Below are 16,265 nucleotides of genomic sequence, written 5' to 3' on the forward strand. Positions count from 1 at the left end.
CAAATGTTAATTTTCCCAAAGCGGGGAGGTCCGAAGACCCGGCATAACTAAGGTTCGTTTTAACAAATGAAAAGGCATCAATTTCCACAAGGTTTGTGGTCCGAGGACTACACTTAACCAAGTTTCGTTTGATTCTTAAAAATGATAATTTCAAATGTTAATTTTCCCAAAGCGGGAGGTCCAAAGACCCGCATAACTAAGGTTCTCCGTTTAACAAATGACAAGACATCAATTTCCACAAGGTTTGTGGTCCGAGGACTACACTTAACCAAGTTACCGTTTGATTCTTAAAAATGATAATTTCAAATGTTAATTTTCCCAAAGCAAGAGGTCCGAAGACCCTAAGCATAACTAAGGTTCTGTTTAACAAATGACAAGGCATCAATTTCCACAAGGTTTGTGGTCCGGGGACTACACTTAACCAAGTTTCTGTTTGATTCTTAAAAATGATAATTTCAAATGTTAATTTTCCCAAAGCAGGAGGTCCGAAGACCCGGCATAACTAAGGTTCGTTTTAACAAATGACAAGGCATCAATTTTCACAACGTTTGTGGTCGGAATACTACACTTAACCAAGTTTCTGTTTGATTCTTAAAAATGATAATTTCAAATGTTAATTTTCCCAAAGCAGGAGGTCCGAAGACCCGGCATAACTAAGGTTCTGTTTAACAAATGACAAGGTATCAATTTCCACAAGGTTTGTGGTCCGAGGACTACACTTAACCAAGTTTCTGTTTGATTCTTAAAAATGATAATTTCAAATAACAGAGCTACTCATGACTTTGGAATATCAATTGACAAAAGCACATTTCATTAATAATAATACCTTCTAAGATTATTTACATTCCATAGACGTGGTACAATTCTTTCGTCTAGGTCAACTAACCTATACGACCCTATGCCTCGCCCACGAAACAATGCGATAAGGGCCTTCCCAATTGAGTCCCAACTTACCCCAAGCTGGGTTCTTAGAAGTGCCTACAACTTTCTTTAGTACAAGATCACCTGGCGCGAGTGGTCTTAGTTTCACGTGGGCATCATACCCTCGTTTTAGCTTCTGTTGATAATAAGCCATTTGGACCATAGCTGCCTCACGCCGTTCCTCAAGTAAATAAAGATCTTTTTCTAGGAGTCCTTTATTATTCTCTGGGCTAAAAGAACTCGTCTTTAGGGTAGGAAAACGATTCCAGGGAATCACCGCCTCGCCCTCCATAAGTCATTGAGAATGGCGTTTCTCTAGTAGACCCGCGCGGTGTAGTCCGATACGTCCACAGAACATGAGGGAGCTCTTCTACCCATCTACCTTTCGCATCGTCCAACCTCTTCGAGCCCGTTGACTATGACCTTGTTAACAAATTTCACTCGGCTCCATTTCCTTGAGGATAAACCGGGGTGGAATATCTATTTATGATACCCATGTCACCACAATACTTCCTAAAAGCCTTACTATCGAATTGGACACCATTGTCCGAGATGAGTGTGTGGTACTCCGAATCTAGTGACGATGTTTTTCCGTACGAACTTCTTGGAGTCAACATCTCTAATATTTGCCAAGGGCTCGGCCTCAACCCACTTGGTGAAATAGTCTCGTTCCCACGAAGCCATCTTTGTTTCCAAATGCCCTCGAAAATGGCCCTACAATGTCCAAGCCCCATTGTGCGAAAGGCCAATGACCGGAGAGAGGGTTGAGAACCCCTCCAGGTTGGTGAATATTAGGGGCGAACCTCCGACATTGATCACATTTTCGGCATAGTCCCGAGCCTCCTCTCGCATATTAGGCCACCAATAGCCCCGAGTCGTGGCTCTATGGGCTAAGGACCTTCCCCCGTGTGGCTCCCACAAATTCCCTCATGCGAGTTCCTCCGGAATGCGTCCGTTGATTCGGGGTGCACACACAACAAGTACGGTCCCGAAAAGGATCGTTTGTATAGCTTCCGGTCCTCGGACAAATCCGTAAACGCGGCGCCTTTCGACGTATCTTTTCTCGCTTCAGCCCCGTCCTCGGGAAGGAGGACATTTTAAAGAAAGGATACGATCTCGTCCATCCACCTATGTCCAGGCATTATTAGATGGATGCGGGTTGCATCGGCAATGAAAACACACGGTTATAGTAAATCCTCAAAGAGGATAACCCAAGGAAAACCTTGAGCCGAGGTAGTTGCCGCCGTGGCTAAGGAGTCCGCATGAGTGTTCCCGCTCCGAGAGATATGGGTTAAGGCGAAGGAACCAAACTCGGCCTTTGCGACGTTTGATCCGGGCCAAATATTCCCGCATTCTCGGGTCTCTAGCCTCCATGGTCCCCATGACTCGGCCGACCACCGGTTGGGAGTCCGAGAAGACATGGACTTCCTTACCACCCATCTTACGTACCATCTCGCATGCCTACCAAGATCGCTTCGTACTCGGCCTCGTTGTTAGTAGCCGAGAAGGCCAATCTTAAAGATTTTTCAAAGACAATTCCTTCGGGGGACATTAGAACGAGTCCAATACCAGACCCTCTTCGATTAGCAGCCCCGTCCACATACACTTCCCAAATCGAGACACCGCAACTCGTGATTGCCTCAACGATTTTTCACCCATGTGGGCCTCTTTCGCAGTTTCTTCCAAGAATGGTTCGGCAAATTCCGCCACCGGGTCGGCCGAGGACTGGCCCTTCGACCGAGGTGCGAGGCTTATATTTAACATCAAAAGCCCCTAGGATGGTCCCCCACTTTGCTACCCTTCCCGAGTAGTCGGCGCTACGCAAAGACCTTTGCCGAGGGGCAACTGAGTCAGAACAACCACCGTGTGAGACTGAAAATAATGGGGAAGCTTTCGCGTGGCGTGAACCACGGCCAGGAGCGCTTTCTTTAAAGGTTGATAACGTACTTCGGCATCACCTAAAGACTTACTAACATAATATACCGGTCTTTGCACCCCGTCATCATCTCTTATCAGGACCAGGCTGACCGCGTGGACGGCCACTGCCAGGTAAGCAAACAAAATCTCATGTGCCTCAGGACGAGACATAATAGGTGGCTGAGAAAGATATTGCTTGAGCCGTTGAAAAGCTAACTCGCAGTCCTCAGTCCATTGAAACCCTTTCCACTTATTCAACAGCTGGAAGAAAGGGCGACACCGGTCAGCCGACCGAGATATGAATCTATTCAAGGCAGTAATCATTCCCGTTAACTTCTGGATTTCTTTTGGGTTCCGAGGAGACTACAAGTCCTGAATAGCCTTGACCTGCACCGGATTTATCTCTATGCCTCTATGAGTAATCATATATCCCAAGAACTTTCCCGACCCCACGCCAAAGGAGCACTTTGAAGCATTGAGGCGCAACTTGTACTTTCTCAATATCTGACAAGTGTCGGCCAAATCTTTCACGTGTGAGGGTATTGCTTTGCTTTTCACCACCATATCGTCAACATATACCTCAATGGTTTTCCCCATTTGCTGTTCGAACATTCTGGTCATCATTCTTTGATAGGTAGCCCCAGCATTCTTTAAGCCGAATGGCATGACCTTATAATGATAATTCCCCGTCGGTGTAATGAAGGTAGTTTTCTCCTGGTCCTCTAATGCTAAGGGAATCTGGTGGTAACCCTGGAAGGCGTCCAAAAAACTCATCCGAGGATGTCCGACAGTGGCATCCACCAGTTGGTCAATACGTGGCATTGGGAACGAATCTTTAGGACAGGCCTTGTTCGGATCGTGAAGTCCACACATACCCTCCACGTTCCGTTCTTCTTTTTCACAACAACCGTATGGGCCAACCACTCGGGTAGAAAACCTATTTGATAGCACCAGCCCTTTTAAGCTTAAGAACCTCTTCCTTCGGCCTCGGAATGTTCCATGGAGGATCGCCGAGGTGGCTGCCTTCTCGGAACGATAGCTGGATTGACATTTAAGTGATGACAAATGAAGCTCGGATCAACGCCTGGAGCTTCATAAGGATCCCACGCAAAAACATCAACATTGTCCTTCAAGAATTCTAACAGTTCCATCTTCTCTTGGTGTGGCAAAAGTACACCGACTTGGAAGAACCTCTCTGGGTCATCGGCTCGGAAACTTCTCCAACCCCTCACAATATGTCTCCTCCCCTGTCACCATCCCGTATGAACCGGGAGCGAATTGCTATAATTCCTTAGTGATCAGGGCCGAAGATTCGGCCTCCGTCTGATGCAGGATAGCAGCCGATATGCACTGCCTGGCCACCGATTGGCTGCCGAGGACCTCTTCAACATATTCCCCTGAGGGAAATTTAACTTTAACATGCAAGGTAGAGGAGACAGCTCCAAGAGCGTGCAGTCATGGCCTGGCAAGGATGGCTGTATACGGAGAGTACGCGTCAACCACAATAAAGTCCACCTCAACCGTTTCTGAGCCGGATCGAACGGGCAAACGAATTTGTCCCTTCGGCACAACGGCTCTCCCTTCAAAGCTTATGAGCGGCGAATCATAAGGAGTAAGATCTTCCAACCTCAACCTTAACCCCTTGAATAGATCAGGGTACATGATATCTGCACCGCTGCCCTGGTCTATCATCACCCTTCTCACATCATAGTTCCCTATCCTAAGGGTGACCACAAGAGCATCATCATGGGGCTGAATAGTCCCTACCTTATCCTCCCTCGGAGAAACCTAGGACGGGCAAGGGTGCCCTTCAACCTCTTCGGCCTCGCTACCCACATCCTCGGCCCGAGGATGGGAAACCACCATCACTCTAGTGGGACCCGAGCCGGTCCTACTGTGCGCAATAAGATAACATTAATTGTTCCTAATGCGGTAGAGATGAATTGTTCCTCCGGTTATTCGAAACGGGTTGACTGCCCCGCCCATTAGGGTAGCACATGTGTCCGCTTCGGTTTTCCCTCACCGACAAGCCGTTCCAAGTGGTTCCGCAGGGTCCGACAGCTTCTCGCAGTGTGGCCCACATCCTGATGGTACTGACAAAAGAGGTTTTGGTTTCTTTTCGCAGGGTCCCCTGCCATCTTTCCTGGCCATCTGAAGAAGGGCTCTTTACGAACTTTCTCCAGTAACTGATGCACTAGTTCTCGGAACACAGTATTTACAGCCTGAGGTGCTGCCGAGCCGGATTGCCCGAAGTAATCTCTCCTCGGCTTGTTGTTGTGGTATCTGTTCGACCTGAAATCCCTTCTCTCCTGCGGGATAACCTTTTCCTTTCCCTTTCCTTGCTGCTGGTATTCTTCTACCCTCTTGTACTTATCAATACGATCCATAAGGCGGCGTACGCTGCGGACGGGCTTTTTCGTCAAAGACTTTCTTAGGTCGTGGTCAGTAGGAAGGCCTACCTTAAAGGTATTAAGCGCCACCTCATCAAAGTCACCATCTATTTCGTTAAACATCTCCCAAAGACGGTCGGAGTATGCTTTCGGTGTCTCCCTTCCTTCATGGCCATGGATAGCGGGGAGTCCAATGGCCGAGGGACTCGCTACACGTAATAAACCGCGAAGCGAATGCCCTAGTTAGCTCCCCAAACGAGCCTAGAGACCCCCGATTTGAGACCGTTAAACCATCTCATAGCCACAGTCCCAAGCCGGAGGGGAAAACCTTACACATCGTAGTCTCATTGTGAGAGTGCATCGCCATCCTCTCGGGTTGAAGTGACTCACGTGCTCCATCGGATCAGTCCGGCCATTATAGATGGTAAAGGTGGGCCGGGTGAACCTGGGAAGCCTTCCTCTCAATCCTCCGTGAAAACGGAGATTTAGAGAGTTGGTGCAACGCCCTACTCATAGTATCGTTGCCTAAGCCCCTAGAACGAAGCTTCTTATGTCAACGGGTTGGCCGGGTCGCCCTCCTCACCGGAGGACGTTGCACCGGTGGGGGAGCGCGACCTTGAGCCGTAGCCAACTCCCCTATCCTTCTCCGAAGAAGAACTAGACGAGGACGGTGAAAACTTACGTTTAGCACGACGTAACTTCCTCTTCAAACGATTGATTTCCCTCTGCATGGATTTAGATCCCTCCTCGTGGGTGGTGCTACCCTTGCCATGAGTATGGCTAGCGTCAGGGTATTCTGTATGGACACTCCCTTCACGATCCCTTCGACGTTCAAGACGTTCGAAATGGTCTTCCGGTTGTGATCCCTGTGACTCTGCATGGTGAGAGCCTAAGCCTTCCATAGTATTCCTACCTCTTCTAGACTAGATTTCCCACAGACGGCGCCAATTGTAAGTGCACAATTGCACCTGGTCCCAAAAACAGTTATGGGCTCAGGCCCAATGAGCCTTAAACAATATGAATTTGTAGAGTGTGGGCTTGAAACCCAGGTTAGAAGCGTGTGAGGATTAAATGACAAACTAAAGATTGCAAATACTTGGAAACAACAAGGAATATAGTAAATCAGCTTCCTCGGACATAAGCCGAGAGTTGTTCTTATATTATCTCTCTCTTTGTTTCTTTTCTTTTTAGGTTACAAAAAGTCCGTCCCCTTTTTGTGTTCTAGGTTGCCCCTTAAATACTCCTCTCTTTGATACTTTGTACACGTGTTGTCCCATCTCCCCCTTAACCTAGATATTTTTTTCTCGCGTGCCTTTGAATAGTAACTTAAGTTTCCCTTCCACCTGCTCGGGTGTCACTTACCCATTAATGCGGCCAGAAGTAGGTGCAGGGTCTTTAATACGGATGTGGCAGCCTTTATCCTTGACATTTCTCCAACATCGGTGCTTCTGGGGCATTCTAGAGTTCACCCCTTTTAACCATTGGCCTTAACCGTGTCATCTCCTAATCTTTACTATGAAATCCCGAGTTCTTCGGTGTCCATCCGAGGGTAAGTTTACCCTCGGCTGGATCCTCGGATCCTCGGCGTATGGGCCGACCCATAGTACTAACAAATTCTAAACCCAGGAGCAGGTCGGCCTTCTTTAACACGGCCCAACAGGCCCACATTCCCATCATGATCTTTTTACCCCCCCACAGTAAAATAGATAAAATAGCATTTTGTGGTGCCAAAAGCTAAAATTTTGGCACTACCAATGCTAATGCTCTAATTTATGTATTACACTTTTCTCATACATAAAAATAAATTCTACATGTCATGAAATTTATGAAATTATTCAACGTATTAGATGTTATTTACATTTCTTTTATATAAAAAAAGATGAGTAACACGTGTAGATGAACACTTGAGGACTGAAATTATGTGAAAGGGATGTATAATGATATATTAGTATAGTATATTATATTGTATATATGTATATTATATTGTATATATGAAATAACTTTACACAATAGGATAATCTCTCTCTCACTCTCTCTCTCTCAAATCTTTATAATAAAGTCAATAAATTTTATCAATGAAGGTGTATTGCTATTCATCCACATGTTGCATAGTAACAAGTAAAAAACAAGTAAATGTAATCTCAATGTGTGTGTTGTATACTTGTATTCATACTATATCCCAGCTATTAGCCCATTACAAACAAACACTGTATAGTCCAAGCTTGTCATGTGCTTAAACATAACAAAAAGGAAAGTAATCAAGCTTAATAAAGAAGACTAACAGAAGGAAAGTAACTTCAAGACTTGGACCCTTCGTCCATAAAACCTAACAATCCCACCAAAGAGTCGAAGTAAAACTAAAATCAAGTATACAACCCCAACAATGAAAAAGACACGCATATATAATATGTTATTAATAGAAAAACAAATATCCCAAGGCCATATTTGTCATTTTCTTAAAATGTTAGATTTTAAAGTGTTAGATTTTAAAATGTTAGAAAAATGAAGAAAATAAGAAATGAAGATTGGAATAGATCAACATATGGTGGTCACAAAATGACCTAAGTCCACAGAACCAAAACCCAAGAGATTACTCGCATATTTTGAATTTGGATTTCATATCAATATAATTGATTGCTTCATTTTCAATTTATGGAATGTGCCATACTTTCCAACAACAAGAGCAATGTTAGACAACACAAATTTTTTTAGAATTTGTTAAGTTGGCAAGTTCAGACTAGAGCATTTATGTTAAATTTTGGGTATCACTTAATCTATTGTTTTAAAAAAACAATAACTCTAAAGTCGCAACCATTTTAATAAAATATTTAACAACTTTGGAGATGACAAGATATTAATGGTAAATAAGAAAGTGATGTTAGTTGTGAATTTATATAAAATCAAATAAAAATATGTCAACTCGACTATAGTGAAAATTATTGCATATGTAGTGGCATGGCTTTAAAAAAAAAATGAGAATGTTTGTAAAAACAAATTTTGTACCACAACTCTTGCCACAATCCTCACATATAAAATTGTAAATTGTGGAGAAAAAAATGAATAATGCTACATTTATAACATTTTTTATAACAAATTATAGGTGATAAGTTATTACTGATTCTAATTTGAGCCTATTATTGAAAATATTTTTTTGCCTACTAGTAATAGCTAGTAAAAGCTTTCCACCTGAGATTTGTTGTGATAATATCATGGAAATAAATTTTTAAAGAAAAAATATAATGAATCCATATGAAAGTAATGATTTACTAATTACAATCACACGTGTCATTAAGTTGTGACAAATCTTAGATAAATTGAGAAAAAAAAAGTAAAAGAAAATATAAAGAATTGCTAAATTGAAACTGTTTTTAATTCAACCCCACAACTGAAAGATATTGTTTTACTCATTATTAGCCGCTAATAACAATCTGTCATTTAAAATTTGTTGTGAAAGTGTCGTGAAAATATTGATACCATTTCATTTTATCTAAAAATTACAACCCATAATCTCAAATACAATGCCAGGTGGCAAATTACAGATATAGAAAAAAAGAGAAAAAACAACAAAAGTAAAACAAAAAGACAAAAGACAAATCAGGAGTTGTAAAAGCCGCTCCCTCGCGCGGGTGGGTTGGGTTGGGTTGGGAGAGAGAGAAGAAAAGAAGAGAAGCGAAGTCACCTTCTGACCTTTCTTTCTTTCCCCTCTCATGACATTCCAACTCTGCAAAAATACCCACTTTTTCCTTTTTATTTTTCAACCTTTTATTCTCTAAATCTCAAGCTTTTTGTTTATATTATTTCATCTTTACTTACCTATTTTGTCCCTACCCTTTTGTCAAAATCCCTCCTTCTTTGTCTACTTTCAACGTCCCAGGCTTGTATATATTCCACCAACAAAAGTTGAGATTTTTTCTGTGTGTATAAGGTATCTCTGTCTTTCTGTAACACCCCATAGAGCACCACCCAAGTTTCAATTTTTAAGGTATGTCTTTTCATTTCTATGTTCATTTATAGTTGAACCCAATTTCTTTGTTCTTCTTGTGTTATTTTTTTGGTTCCTTGTACCCTTTTCCATTTATAGTTGACTCAACTGCATATTCTGTTTCTCTGGTTTACGTTTTTTGGGTTTTTTTTATTTTTTTTTTTTAATGTGATGTGTTTGTGCTTTGTGATTTTGTTTATGGGTTTGTGTTTTTTTAGTGATTTTGTTTCATGGGTTTTTTTGTAATTGTTATGTTTCAATTTGTTATGAGTTGATATTTTGATAAGTTTGTACTGGTTTTGTGAAGATCTGATGAGAAAACTTTGGTGGATTTTAAAACAAAACAAAAATAGAAAATAGAAAAAAGAAAGAGGAAAGTTTGAATTTTGTTATAGTTGCGTGATTTTTGGTTCTTATGTATGTTGGGGTGGACATAGAACTAGAAGCTTCACCAGCGGTTATTTTGCAAGTTGAAGTCTTTGATGTTGTATTGCATTAGTGCTTTGTGTTTATTTCACTTTTTGTCTTTTTCTAACATGTGTTAAGTTAAATGTTGATTGAATATTTGGAATTTATTGAAGAGTTTGTATTCTCAAATGGAGAGTTTTGTATAAGTATATGTTTTTCTTGGTTGGATCTGCTGTGACACCTGTTGATAACATGTGTTCTTTATGTTGGATCGTTTGTTGTAGATAATTTATTTGGTACCGGAGTTTTTATCGTTTTGGATACATTAAAATGCCCGGCATTGTTATGGATGAAATTCATGAAGAAGCGGTTGTGAATGAACTGAATGGGAATTCTACACCTATCAAGGAAAATATAGTTGAAAATAAGTCGCCGAAGAAAACAACTCCACAAAGCCCTGGGGTTGTTGCTGCTGATTTTCCTGCTAATGAGGTTGTTGATACCTCGATTGAGCAGCTTTATGAAAATGTTTGTGACTTGCAAAGTTCAGATCAGTCTCCCTCTAGGCGTAGCTTTGGATCTGACGGTGAAGAGTCTAGGATTGATTCAGAGTTGCGCCATCTTGTTGGAGGGGAGATGAAGGAGGTGGAGATAATGGAAGAAGAAGTGGTTGATAAGCCTGTATATGATTCTCGTAGTGACTCTAGCTCTAAGAAGGGAAGTTCATCCACTAATAACAAGTTGGTGAAGGTGGACAAGACCCAATCTCTAAGTTCTAAATCTGCTTCTCCAAGAAAATCAAAGAAACCTTCTCACTTGCAGTTGGACTCTGAAGCATCATTGAAATCAAGTCTTAAGGGCAAAAGTCCTCCTGAGAAGCCTTCTATGGGTAGGCGGAATGATAAGAGTTTGAAAAAACAAAACTCTGGTGCCTCTCTTGTGAAGAAGCATAAAAATTCTCCTTTGGGAGGGTCTAAGTTACAGGACGGATCTCAGGATCCTACCGAATCAGAGTTAGCCAATCCAGATCTAGGACCCTTTTTACTTAAGCAAGCAAGGGATTTGATTTCTTCTGGGGATAATTCTCAGAAAGCACTTGAATTAGCTCTCCGAGCAGCAAAATCACTTGAAATATGTGCAAATGGGAAGCCAAGTTTAGAACTGGTCATGTGTTTGCATGTTATAGCAGCGATATACTGCAGCTTAGGCCAGTACAGTGAGGCAATTCCAATTCTTAATCGTTCGATTGAGATTCCATCTGTTGAGGAAGGTCAAGAGCATGCCCTTGCTAAATTTGCTGGACACATGCAATTGGGTGATTCTTATGCTATGCTGGGCCAACTTGAGAATTCAATAAGGTGTTATACAACAGGATTGGAGATCCAAAGACAAGTTCTGGGAGAAACTGACCCAAGAGTTGGTGAGACTTGTAGGTATTTGGCTGAAGCTCAAGTTCAGGCATTACAATTTGATGAGGCTGAAAAGCTTTGTCAGATGGCATTAGACATTCATAAAGAGAATGGTTCACCTGCATCTCTTGAAGAGGCAGCGGATCGGAGGCTCATGGGTCTTATATGTGAAACAAAAGGAGATCATGAAGCTGCCCTCGAGCACCTTGTTTTAGCCAGCATGGCTATGGTAGCAAATGGCCAGGAAGTGGAGGTGGCTTCAGTTGATTGCGGCATTGGTGATACATACTTATCTTTGTCTCGATACGATGAAGCTGTTTTTGCTTATCAGAAAGCACTCACAGTTTTCAAGACCACCAAAGGAGAGAATCATCCAGCTGTTGGTTCAGTCTTTGTCCGTCTGGCTGATTTGTATAACAAGACAGGTAAATTAAAGGAATCTAAATCATACTGTGAAAATGCCCTTCGGATGTATGAAAAGCCTATGCCTGGGGTCCCACCAGAGGAGATTGCAAGTGGACTCACTGATGTTTCTGTTATCTACGAATCAATGAATGAGCTTGAGCAGGCAATCAAATTGCTCCAGAAGGCATTAAAGATATATAATGATGCCCCTGGTCAGCAAAGCACAATAGCTGGAATTGAAGCCCAGATGGGGGTCTTGTATTACATGTTGGGGGATTATTCTGAATCTTACAATTCCTTAAATAATGCCATCTCAAAGCTCCGTGCAAGTGGAGAGAAGAAATCTGCCTTTTTTGGAATTGCTCTTAATCAAATGGGCCTTGCTTGTGTGCAGCGTTATGCTATAAATGAGGCTTTAGAATTATTTGAAGAAGCTAGGAGTGTTTTGGAACAAGAGTGTGGACCAGATCACCCTGACACACTTGGGGTGTATAGCAATCTTGCTGGAACCTATGATGCAGTTGGCAGGTATGGACCCTTTGTCATTCTTGTATTGTTTGTTTCCTTGTTAGAAAACTTTACCCTTGCATAATTTTCTTCTTCTTTTTACTTATATATATAAAAATAGTCCTCTTCTTTTTGTTCTCCCTTTTTGCAAAGTGCATCTGAGTTGTAATTGATGAGGCCGTGTTATAGCGCAGAAATGAAAGTGAAAGAAGTGGCTGGGATTTCTTTACTTTCTTCCTAAAACTCGTGGCAAATGAAATATCAATGCTAGACAAGGGCTAGCAATAAGCACATTTTTTGATCCCTCACATTACCTTTTGTTGTTATATATTTTTATATATATATATATATATATTAAATTTAGTATTTCTGGCCATTGCTTTGTTAAAAAATGTCTTGGATGAGATCAAGAGGTGACTAATTAGGTTTGAATTGTGAATTCTGCTGACCAGGGAAAAAAAACTGAAATCAGGAAATGAATTGTCTGATAAAAATTTTTTGGTTAATAATTGCATTTTTTTGGTTAAACATATGATTAGTAGGACCTTAAAGTTAATGCCAGTTGTGAATGCTGGGAAATAAACTATTCAATTTTACAGTCATGCCTTTTGTATTTTTATGCAGGTTGGATGATGCGATTCAAATTCTGGAGCATGTTGTTGGAGTGAGAGAGGAAAAGCTTGGGACAGCAAATCCTGATGTAAATGATGAGAAGAATAGGTTGTCTGAGTTATTAAAAGAAGCGGGCAGAGCTCGTAACAGAAAAAACAGATCACTAGAGAATCTCCTTGACACCAACTCTCATAGTATAAACAATGATGGCATCCAGGTATTATAAGGATGTTTTATAGATTCAGGAACGAGTCTGATGTATTATAGGACATATTTATGTAAAAAGGAAAGGACAGAAAGATAAAGAAGAAGACAAAGAGAAAACAGGGGAGGAGGGTGTTGATTAGTTTTTTGTTGCGGGGGTCAATGGAATAATTGCAGGGCGGGATTGGTTGTTTTATTAATTTATATGATTATATTGGTTGAATGATATTTTATTTTGTAATATTCTGTTGACATAATTATGTTAAAGCTTCAATAACATTTTCATCATTTGTTTTTCATTATTCAAGAATTATTGGTTTGCTTACTCTCTGCCTAGCTTTGTTTATTATATCAGGATATTTGGAAACTAAGTCCATTATGGTTCGTTTGTATAGAGGTATTGAAAGAGAGTGTTTTGGAGTGCAATTTTTAGCTTAAATGATTTGAATAGAGTATGAAAGGACACATTTTGGTCTATTGTTGAAATTAAAGGGATTTGAACTTTATCAATGTGTTTAGAAATAAGTAGTTGTAAAATATCATTTCAAATCCATAATAGTATTACAAATTTGCAATGTTTTTGTTTAAATAAAATCTTCAAAGTTTATATTATCATATCTTTAAGCTAACAATTGTTCTTCTAATTTTTTGATTTTAAATGCTCAAATCCAAATGCAACCTTCTGAAAATCTTAACTTATGTCATTGTGACTAACCTTATTTTGTACTCCGAAAACTTGAAACTTGCAAGTAATCCACTTTTTATTGGGTGGTTTAGTTTGGTAGTCCACTTCTTTATGTGGGTTTTAGGTGTTACCTAATAAATCAATGTCATAGCAATCTTGAGGATAATTTATTTATTGACAGGTCGAAGTAGGAAGGATGGTTCAAACTTTTCACCTGAACATTTATATGACCATTTATTAATGTATATGCTAACGATGATTTGAATATTGATTTACTTGAAGTGAAGAACTGCCAACTGCAACCCTATCTACCATGGAAAGAGGTCCACAAGAGTATCACATTGCAATCGAAAGCCACAACATTACTTAGTTTTATATTTCGTTATTTGAAAGAGTCGGTAACATTGAGCGAAAAAAAAAGAAAGAGTTGGTAACAATTAGGACTTCCAACTTCCAAGGTTTTAAATGCCCTTCGATTCCGTATTGTCCAGTACAGCTGGTATTTTTCGTACCACTACCAAAATCAATACTGGTTAAGTAAAATAGTCTTGTACGGTTGATATTGAGTTGAGGATTAAAAATGCAGACTTGTTAACTTTATTTTGAATATGAGCTGAGCTTGAACTTACCACTAAACAAGATTACATATTTAATTTTAGTTTACTTTTTGTCGAGTAAGTTTGAGCTATTTGATTAACTTTTTTTTTCTTATATATAGTAAAAATATGATTAAAATGTTTTACTTATTCACAAATTTATGAATTTTTAATTTTTTTTATTATCACAAATGGATTGGTTATGTTATGAATAAATTATAAATAATAATTTTATTTCAAATGAATCAATTTATTATACTATCCAATTTCAAGTCTATATAAATAATTTTTAGACGAGTATACATATAAAAATATAGTACTCTATAATCTATATAGTTTATTCGAACTCCCACGTTCACAAGTTTGTTCATGAACACATTATTATATTTGAGTTTGACTTGTTTAATAAGCAAGCCTAAAGTTGGATTTGAGCTTGGCTTGTTTACTAAATAAATGAACATAAATAAGTTTTTTCTCAAGCCAAGCTTGAGCTATTTATAAACAACTTAATTCATTTACTGTCGGACTTTTAAAATTAGTATAAAAACCCCAACACAAGGTGTACAAGTTAAATGGTCCTTTATATATAATGTTAACCTTCTCTTATATTTGGTTGAAGTATTTATTTATTTTACATGGACAAATAAAATGGAACATTTTAAAAAATAATGAGACAAACACAACAATTTTCAAAACAAATTTTACAAATACTAAGTTGGCAGTTTGTTATTGAACCGTTAATAACTTGTAACTTTAAACAATTGTTAAATTTATTGTGAATTATATTATGTCGGTAAACTTATTGCATTTTGAAACTTTGCTTCTTAGTCCCATATAGAACCAGATTTACCTAACATAGGTCCCATGTAAACATTGGACACTTACAAGTACAACACCCCAGCAGTCCAAACGGCGTCTTAATCATGATGGGATGCAATGGTCTGTTTATGAGGACATCACCGACGCTTGAAGAAGTGTTGAAGTGTTACCTACCTTGTCAGTTGTCAAATTGAGAAAACATCAAGAACCAACCCAGAGGTGATTGCCTGCTGAATTGTCATTATTCAACAGCAGAAAAATCTGAAATGAGATCCTTGCTGGGAAGAATTGCAAGCCTAGACCACAAAGAGAGAGAGAGAGAGAGAGAGAGAGAGAGAGAGAGAGAGAGAGCTTTGGCCCAAATGTGATATTCATAGGAATTAAAATTTATCATTGCTTGAACAAAAGAGGCATGGAAAAAGGCATTGATTCTATCGCGCTTGTTAGTGTAGATTGTTTGTACGTATCACTTATTTCATGTTTAAAATATAGATATCAATCCGCTCAAAAAAGAAAAAGAAAAAAGATATCAATAAAAAAATGTGTTTATCGTATGTGAAATTATGGATGTTGTAGGTATATATTAGCTAATTTTCGAAAGAAACAAGCCGAAGCACTCTACTACTTAACAAATTTGACCTTTAAAAATTGCTTCAAAACTAATTTTCAACAATCCATTCTCACAAGATAAAATTAAATTAAAGACATCCAATATATTGAATCCATCACTTGCCCTAATACTCTTGAGTCTTGAAATTTGCTGATTTTTTTTAACCGCAACTTTCAATCTTCAAAAACTCTAATTAATATAAGAGTCTCAGACTGTCAATGACCGCATCTTTTTCTATCTCTGCAATCATTATACAGAAAGGATTGAATAGATGAGTTTTGGTTAATCACAAATTCACAGTACAAAGTTCAAAGTGTTAGAACTATGATTTTCCTGATTCTTGGGTTTCATGAGCTAAACTTATGTATTAAGTTATAATATTTAAAAAAAAAATTTATTTATTGAATTTTTGGGTTTAATTCATATTTTTATATTGCAAGACAAATAGACAAGCCATTAGGTTATTTTATTATTATTTTTGCAATACTACAAGATAAATAGATATATTTGTTAGGAGTATTTGGGGCCTGGCCACTGCCTAAATGGCCTAATAGTTGAGTCACCCCTACTCCCATGATCCCGTTCTATTTATAAATATGTTGTTTTACTATTCTCAAACTTCATTATTCTTCAGCTTAGAAAGAAAATCTTCATCTGCAAACACAAACCAAAAACTACAGAGAGAGCTATGGAAATATGGAGTTCTATTATTCGTTGATTTTAACAAAATAATGGTCTCCTATATATAGAAAGCATGGACTATAAGAAGACAACTTAAAATGAATCACCTGAAACTTTCC

The 16,265-nt window shown here is 39.2% G+C and overlaps 1 protein-coding gene across 1 annotated transcript; it reads left to right on the top strand.

Moving 5' to 3' along the window:
* Positions 1-8,799: 8,799 nt before the first annotated feature.
* Positions 8,800-13,080, top strand: LOC142631551 (protein KINESIN LIGHT CHAIN-RELATED 3). The gene is made up of 3 exons (XM_075805723.1): positions 8,800-9,210; positions 9,903-11,960; positions 12,564-13,080. The coding sequence occupies exons 2-3, from the start codon at positions 9,949-9,951 to the stop codon at positions 12,775-12,777; spliced, it is 2,226 nt and encodes a 741-aa protein (XP_075661838.1). The 5' UTR covers positions 8,800-9,210; positions 9,903-9,948; the 3' UTR covers positions 12,778-13,080.
* The last annotated feature ends 3,185 nt before the right edge of the window (positions 13,081-16,265 follow it).

This window comes from Castanea sativa, chromosome 4, assembly GCF_040712315.1.
Source record: "Castanea sativa cultivar Marrone di Chiusa Pesio chromosome 4, ASM4071231v1".
In the NCBI taxonomy this organism is placed as follows: Eukaryota; Viridiplantae; Streptophyta; class Magnoliopsida; order Fagales; family Fagaceae; genus Castanea; species Castanea sativa.

Bases quoted from the DNA above. Each gene is read 5' to 3' on its own strand.
- LOC142631551 (XM_075805723.1), top strand. From the start codon at position 9,949: ATGCCCGGCATTGTTATGGATGAAATTCATGAAGAAGCGGTTGTGAAT. The intron at 11,961-12,563 runs GTATGGACCCTT...ATTTTTATGCAG, and splicing joins ACCTATGATGCAGTTGGCAG to GTTGGATGATGCGATTCAAA.